Below are 8826 nucleotides of genomic sequence, written 5' to 3'. Positions count from 1 at the left end.
TAAAAAGACAGACTTAGTCACTTGTCAATTTCTGAATTACATTACACTGACAGAAAATTGAGGTTTGCATTTTACAATTCCCCCCCTTCCTCTCTCTCTCTCTCTCTCTCACTCTACACGCTGTTTTGCACTGTTATTGGAGATGCTTTAATCTTATTGTACATGTGTATAGTGACAATAAAGGCATTCTATTCTATTACAAACTGCCAACTGTCCTTATAACCACTTACAACTACATAATATGTTGTTGCATATTTTCACATACTTACACTGATCAGCCATAACATTAAAACCACTGACAGGTGGATAACATTCATTAAGTTAATAACATTGATTATCTGTGGGTGGTAAAAGAGAGCAACTGGACTTGCTTGAAGATTCTTGAAGACGTTTCACCTCTCAAGAATCTTGAGAGGAAAAAGAGGCAATGCATGTGTTTCAGCCTTTAACCAGCATCCGGATTCCTCTAGAAGAAATTTAATTCTAATTGGATTCTAAGTCATACTTTTAAGATTTTCATTTGACATCACCCCCATTTTCAGTTGACAGCTGTTAACTCTCTTCAAGAATCTTCAAGCAAGTCCAGTTGCTCTCTTTTACCACCCACAGTTTACTATGACCTGGATGACTGAGAATCTTCACAGACAACATTGATTATCTTATTACAGAGGCACCTGTCAAGGGGTGGGATATATTAGGCAGCAAGGGAACAATCAGTTCTCAAAGTTGATGTGTTGGCAGCAGGAAAAAGGGGCAAGTGTAAGGATCTGAGCGACTCTGATAAGGGCCAGATTGTTTTGGCTAGATGACTGGGTCTGAGCATCTCCAAAACTGCAGGTCTTGATGGGGGTGTTCACAGTATGCAGTGGTTAGTACCTACCAAAAGTGGTCTAAGGACGGACAACCAGTGAACCAGCGACAGGGTGAAAAACACCTACAATGGGCTTCAGAACTAGGTCATGGATCAATGGAAAAAGGTGGCCTGGTCTGATAAATCACATTTTATTTAACATCATGTGGACAGCTGGATGCATATGTGTCACTTAACTGGGGAAGAAATGGTACCAAGGTCCACTATGGGAAGAAGGCAAGCAATGTGGAGAAAGTTTGTTGCTCTAGGCAATGGTAGCCTTGGGGCTTGGAATTCATGCGGATGTTTCTTTGACTTGTTCCACCAACCTAAACATTGTTACTGACCAAGTTGACTCCTTCATGACAATGGTATTCCCTGTTAGGAATGGTTTGAGGACCATGACAAAGAGTTGAAGGTGTTGACTTGGCCTCCAATTTCCCAAGATCTCAATCCGATCTGTGGTTGATATGTGCTGCACAAACAATTTCGACCCATTGAGGCTCCACCTCACAACTTACAGGACTTAAAAGGATCTTCTATTAACACCTTAGTGCCAGAAACCACAGCACACCATCAGAGGTCTTGTAGAGTCCATGCCTCAATGGGTCAGACCTGTTTTGATGGCACAGGGGCACTGGGGAACCTACACAATATTAGGTAGGTGGTTTTAATGTTACGGCTGATTAATATATATCATAGCTATGTCAGAGGTTATGTTATACATGATATGTATTCCATACATCTCAACAAGACTTGTAGCGCAGTGTCTCATGAGAGTTAAACATAATATGTGATTGATTCTATGGACAGACCTAATGTCCTGCTCCACTGCAAGGTCTGTACCTTGGAGTCCTCATAGCCAGTAACATCATGCTTGTAAATGAATATATAACTGGTTATAAGTAAAAAAAAAAAAGAGAGTCATTAACACAGATTTGTACTGCAAAACCTAATGGGGAAAAAATTAAAGTTGTAGTCAGCACTAAGATTTAGTGTGGGAGAACACACCTCTCAGTAAGAGCAGGCCAGTTAAACCTCAAGGGCTTTTTCTTTCTGACAGGTGCAGTTTGGTAATTAAGGAGTTTCGTACAGATCATAGAAAAGCCTAGAGCTGAGATCAGTTAAAGACTTCCCACTATTCCAAGAGGAATAATCTTCCTTCTAGGAGCACATGAATCTGGGGCATTTATCTGCAGTAACAAATGCGTATTTTTATATAGGAACTGACATAATGCCATTGCATAACAAATGGAAATTTACATTTTCTCATAGACAAACCAGACTCTGAGGGCTCTGAATCACGTCACAATCAGGATGTATGAGTTCTTGGGAGTGGTAATGCTGGAGGGCATCATGTTGTAATTTCCACAGCAGAGAGCTTCTGTTGTACCCTTTAATATAGGCATTTATCCTTTACAAGAGATTATGACTTTTGCCATGGAAAAATAAGGATCTTATTACAGTGCTTATCTCCGAGTTAATCAGTGCTATGGAGCAAGAACTGTAGTGACTCTGTCACAAGGTTTCTATTTTATTAAAGTCTGCTGTATTTACTTGTGAACTAATAAAGCATGCATTTGGATTTATGTAAGGCCACTTTGTGACAATGTCCATTGTTAAAAGCGCTATATAAATAAAATTGAACTGAATTGAATAAACTGAATTCATGTGTCTTACCGTCCAGGTGGCGGACTTGGCTGTGCTGGACTGCTGGAAGGACACGTCAAAGGTATGAGGGCCAGCGTAGTCTGTGTTGGAGGGGATGGCGGGCGACGGAGACAGAGCCTCGAAGGTCGAACTAGGCTGGGCGTAGGGCGACGGTGCCGTCACGTTGTTCTGAGTGTGCTCATTGTTGTAGGGGCTAGTGGAGGTGGAGCCGCCATTTTGATCCATGCCATTAAAGGGCCCCAGAGTGGTGTACTGAGACTAGAGAAGAAACAAAAAAGTTAAATGAAAGTCTGAACATGCAAAAAAAAAAAATCTTAAAAGCATAGTTATTAGGTGTTATAAGACTAAATAGAGTCTGTTACAATGATCTTTCATGTTGGAAAATCAGATGTTGATGTGATGGCGAGCTTAGTGAAGCATCAGATAGAAATATTATCCAAGATGATGTTCTCTTTGGATGTTGTCTTTTCTTACGACTGTAAAGCATTGCGTATTGTTTTATGTCAAAAACAAAACCAAAAACAGAAATACAAAAGGAACGCATTCTCATTGATCAGATTCAGTATATCATGCAACGTCATTCTTAGATGAGCAAAGAATTGTCCATAGTATGTGTGTAGCATGGTGACAGCTGATCAGTTGGTACCCCAGGCATCATTTCTAAAGAGAAATCCACTAATCTGAACATTGCTTTCTGTCATCCCCTATTTGTCTTGAACCTGAACTTCCATATGGGTTTAAAAAACAAAAAGAAGACTACTCTATGCACATTTTAATTGTCCCTGCAACACTTACAACCGGCAGGCACACAACAACTTCAAATACTTTGTAATGGACCAAAGGCAACAATCCCAACTGCTGAAGACATCTAGTTACTCAACAGCTGAACTCATATAAAAGGCCCAGTGTGAATAATAAACCAAATAATATCCCAATGTAGCACTCCTACAATGGTATATCATCACTAAATCAGAGGTCTGTGGATGTGAATGGAGATTAATCATGGATGTGAATGGAGACTAATTGCGGATCTGAATGGAGAATAATTGTATTGTTAATAATATGGCAGGGATTAAAGCAAAGGGTAACCAGTGGGTGGACGCTACTCCGCTCCATCTGCATTGTTTGAGCAGAGGAATTAAAATGGCTGTCAACTGAGAAGGAGGAAAATGTCCTGGAACTCAGCCAGCCCTTTCCTGCCCCAGTCCTCTGGTGGTCTAGTCAATTCCTTTCCCTTTATACATGCCACATTCCTTTCTGAAGAAACATGGTTGGGTGGCTATTCAAGTTGTCATTAATCTCTACTAGAACATGCATTTATTTCAGGACAGAGTCAGCTGTCCAAGCAATCTCACACACACACACACACACACACACACACACACACACACACACACACACACACACACACACACCCCAGATGCTGCTAGTGGCCCAGGTGATTAGTTAGTTCACATTTATTCACACATAATACATTGAAAAATAAATATAATGAAAATCTTTGACTACTTCTATTTCTTTGTCCAACACAATTCATTCACATACAACTGAGTACACCTGAAAGCGTGCTTCTCCTCTGACCTCAGCATACCTGCACCTGAGGGGAGTGATGCATTTCACCTGTGCAGACAGGGGTCAGAGTATATGTGTGCCATGAGACTTTTCAGCCCTGTAGAACCAAAGAGACCTATGTTTTAAAGGCACTGTCTGTGAGAACAATACACCAGCTCAGCAGGTGTAGAAAAACATAGTACAATAGTAGAACACACACAAACTCACTGCCTCGAGCCTTCACACCACTACAGCTCTCAGACACACGCACTTCCACAATGGAGCACTTACAACATAATGGAGTTCTCTAGAGATGGAGGGGCCTAGCTAGGCATCCTTTCTCTCTCTCTCTCTCTCTCTCTCTCTCTCTGTGTATGTGTTATCCCGCCATGCAGCTGTGGGAGAATGTCACTACTGGATTAGACTTTGATTTCAAAATGGACACTAACCTGTTCAGTCTGCTGAGGATTGGGAGGGCCCTTACTGAAATTTTAATACAAGGTGTAATAAAGTGGTACAGGTATAAGTGGTGAACAGGTTATGAAATTCTGTATTTCAGGCTATGAATTCAGAGGAAGTCACATATTACTAAAACTTCTATGGAATAAAAACATACAGTAAAAGTGGGAGAACCAGCTTAAGTATGCAATGGGGCGGATATTTCCCATACACTTTAAGTCACTTTGACCTCATGGGCTCTAGGTTTGTGGCGTAAGAGTACAGGTGTCTGAAGCCAAAACAACACAGGACTGAGAGAAAAATGCTACCATATATCAGACATTCATACATTAAAAAAGTTCAACAACACCATTATGAATACATTTGAACAAAGTGTATATGTCAATAGTGTGATTTAATAGAAAACATACATGATAAGATCTGGATCTGCAAAATATCAATAATCGCAATAATCACAGTGCTGTGATTATTTCAGACCTGAATACACAAGAGTGAGAAGATCAAAACCCACTCAACAATGCATTACAACTGTATAAGTGCATGAAATTTAAGCAATTGTCATTAGAGAAAGACTGTACAACAAAGTGCGAGAGATTACACTGCCTTCCGTCTTCTCTTTAATCAGGTATCCCCATAATACAACAGTCATCTAACAACTACTTTAACTGCTCTTAAAAATACCACTCTGTTTATAGCCTCCTCAGAGTACAGGCCCCTGGGATATCAGTATGCTAAGGAGAGGAGCTGTACAGTAAATCAGACACCCATGATGGGTCTGGCAACCTTTAATAATGCTGGTGCACAGGCCACATTTCTTTCCCTGTGGACAGATGCTGGGGTAGGCGCATCAATCCAATGGCAAGCGGACAGAGCAAAAGAGAAAAATAACTGACCTTCGGAATGATAGCTTCTCTATGTCACCCTTGGAATCTCAATAATGCAATCGCACATTGCAAGGATTTTTGAAACGCAAACAGCCCCTGAGCTAAAAGGGCACAAACAATTTCAAGCCGATTGCATAAGCTTTAGTTTGGCGTAACCACTGAGATGAATTAATTACTGAAATGCTTGTACTGATAAAAATCTCAAATAGTGGGTTTTGGCTCATGTTCTAAGACAACAAAAGGGAAAAAAAATCCATGGTCATGCCTCATTTACCACAGAGAATGGTATCAAACATTGATATTAAATCCACTCTGAGATTTTCAGTCAGTGACATGGAGTAAGGTTTGTCTAATAAATGTAAGAACACGAATACAGAAGGCCTTATTTTCAGAGCTACAAACTGTTCATGATATTTTAAAACTTCAGAAAATGTATAAGCTCTATACATAGTTATAAGGACTTTCTTATTTTTAAATTCATCCTATTACCTTATGTTAAATAATCCTGTTAAATGTGTGGATTTTCCCTGATATATAGTTATAATTTACATGATATATAAGCAGATAAATGCAAAATATAGTCCAAAAAAAATTTCCAGACACCTGATAAGTTTGTATATTTATACAAGTTAGCAAGGATCAGAGACCCTTTTAGGAATTTTAGCAAAGTATGATGACGTGTTTAACTCGCATACAAACTGGACTAAAACAAAACCAAACAAAAAAGCGATCACCCGAGGATGGCACTCTATGGCTGGTTCAATTTTATCTCTCATGATACACTTGGAATACATGGGTGCTTAAATCCAACGTAACTTGGCTGAAGAGGATATCTAATCAGACCATCAATCCTTACGTTTCTGTCTTGATAACTATCACCAAAATTAACTAGTTAGGTCAAAATTCCTGACAACCACAAGCAATAAATCACATCAACCTCTGACTAGGTCCAGATTTGTACAAGGTGATAGACAGGGTTCCTTGTTGTCCAGATCTTTGAGACATTCTAAGCTCTAGCGAAGAGACACGAGTAGGGGGTGACCTGGCCTGGGGGGTAAAATAGCTGCTATTCTGACTAGTGCTCCAGTGACCTGGGCAGTGTGTAGGTGCTGACAATCTAAAACATTCTTGAGTGACCTACAGGGGGAGAGTCCATTAAGCACTAAATTGAGGAAGGGTGGAGGAGTTAGGGGGGTTTGAGTAGTGTGTCGTTCCCTAACTTCATGCCCAATGGGCTAGGCAGAGCAGGCGATTGTATCTGTATCAAAACACTGTTAAAACAATTAAGCCTTTCATGCCCAACACCCCTTCTTTGGGACTCTTTGAGGACGCTCTACCAAGTGTTGCATAAACTGGGGGTCTTAAACCAGATACCTTCCACTTCTCATGATAAAAGAGACATGGACATCACTCAAAGACTAGCCACCACTCTACATGAAACCTGAAGCTGCTCCTAACATGACTGATAAACTCCAAATACATGTAATATATTTTTCCATCTTTGTGTATCTGGAATAGCAAACTCACAGGCAACGTCTGAGTGGACAAAAAAAAAACCCAACCCAAACCATTTCTTCTACCCACCATCTACCTCCATGTCTCCTCTTACAACCTTTTACATGGGTGACTCTGGAGCCCTAACCCCTACCATCATTACAGAGGGAGAGAGGAGATGAGAGGGAAAGAGCATCTAAGAGCATTAATCAAAGCTGTGTGAACTGTGGATTGGTTACCTGAGCTCGCCTTTTAAAAACTCATTGGTAGTTGGGAGGATCGGACTGTATTTATAACAGCACTCAGGTCAGACACTGGGCTAACGGTGTTGTGTTGACAATAGCTTTGTACCAAAGATTGGTGACTCTGAAGTCATCAGTCTCAACTACCACCTGCCAATAAAGAATGGAGGGGATTTTGGAGAACAAACACACACATCCACACACTGTCCTACACGGAGAGGGGGCATTTCAAAAAGAGACACGAATCCAAATCCTGTCTCCTAAAGCACTGAAGAAAAAATGTCTGGCATAATCTTAAATGTAGACTATGTCACTAGGATTTTAAAACTTGCCTGGATAAATACCATAAAATTCATATAATGAACCAATGAACAAGTAGAAATAAAATCCAAAAACCATCCTTCTTTTATAATTATTTATGGATAAGATTTGACAAGGTTTAACAAGAAATGTTAAAATATTTACTAAACTAAGTGTTGAGTTCAAACCCCTTTCTGAAATGTCTGATTTTAATTTTCATTTATCCTAAAAAAAAAATCACGAAACTAAATCAAAGCTGCAAACTGACAGTTAGAAGATATTAATTAAAATAAAAACTGACTTTCAAATTAGTTTATAATTTGTACAATGCATTTTTTTAAATAAAATTCACATTGATTAAAAAAAAAAATCACGTAATGCCAGTCATCTTTCTAGTTGTTTTTAGACCCTTTAGGAAATTCCTTTGGTAGATTCATCTGGTAATTTGTTCCTACGAAAGTTAGTTACTGTAAATTAAATTATAGTGACATAAGATTAGGTAGAGTTAGCATACACTACAATAATAATAATTGCAAAAATAAATGCTGCTAAATTTTTGCGGCTGAAAACATTCCTGACACAAAACCACACACTTGTTTTTCGACTTGTTTCAGCTCCTGTCCTGAACCATAAGTTTAAGATGCCTACACTATCTGTCTGTCCTGAAGCTTTGCCAAACTTTCGCACAATTGTTCTATGCAAATATGCTCAACAATCTTAAGCAAACTGGCATTATTTGCAGAATACCTCAACTCAAACGCAAGAGCTACAAGCCAACAGACATAACGACAGTTAAACATATTTGTGTTTCCCTCCAATAGAAACAACACAAACAAGGAACAACAGGCAACTGTTTGAGAAATTAAAACCTCATCATACACAGCAAAGCATTTCGTAAACACCAAAGTAAGCATCTAAAAAAAAAGTATAAAATTTTTTACATATAACCTAGCAAATTTTTTTTTCAGACACCAAAAATTTAAGCTACACCCAACTACCTGTGCACCCGTTTCAAATGATTACCTAATAAAATGTTATTGGTTAAGACATAAAGGGTCCAGTTTTGCCAGCTGCTCCATGGGATCCTGAAGAAGAACCCAGAGTGAAAACTTGAAACCTCTGTCCATAGACGTGGACTGGTAAGGGCCTTACCTCACTGTATGATGCTGGGTTGTTGGTCTCCAGGTACAACATATTGGCGCTGAGATTGAGCAATGCAGCTGCTGTTTGCTCCACAGGCTCCAGGATTCTGACCCCTTATTCTTTATCTATTATCCCCTAAAACAATGCTGATGTGGACTACAGATGGGAATGGGACAGGCTTAGAATCTCTATAGGAATTCTATGGGATTGCCATATATACCTGGGGCACCAG

The 8826-nt window shown here is 39.5% G+C and overlaps 1 protein-coding gene across 5 annotated transcripts in view; it reads right to left on the bottom strand.

Annotated features, from left to right (window-relative positions):
* Nucleotides 1-8791, bottom strand: part of tp63 (tumor protein p63) — a 32933-nt gene extending 24142 nt beyond the window's left edge. For 4 of the 5 annotated variants that reach the window (XM_060919820.1, XM_060919821.1, XM_060919822.1 and 1 more), the window contains exons 1-2: nucleotides 8604-8790; nucleotides 2531-2779 (exon numbers count right to left, since the gene is read on the bottom strand). In XM_060919820.1, coding sequence (XP_060775803.1) covers nucleotides 2531-2779; nucleotides 8604-8645 — 291 coding nt within the window. In that variant the 5' untranslated portion in view covers nucleotides 8646-8790. Of the gene's footprint in view, nucleotides 1-2530; nucleotides 2780-8603 lie in introns of all 5 variants that reach the window. The other variant, XM_060919824.1, reaches the window with a different exon arrangement.
* Nucleotides 8792-8826: the final 35 nt, after the last annotated feature.

The sequence above is a fragment of the Neoarius graeffei genome, chromosome 4, assembly GCF_027579695.1.
Source record: "Neoarius graeffei isolate fNeoGra1 chromosome 4, fNeoGra1.pri, whole genome shotgun sequence".
Classification (NCBI taxonomy): Eukaryota; Metazoa; Chordata; class Actinopteri; order Siluriformes; family Ariidae; genus Neoarius; species Neoarius graeffei.
This window is presented reverse-complemented; position numbering and strand designations above follow the sequence as displayed.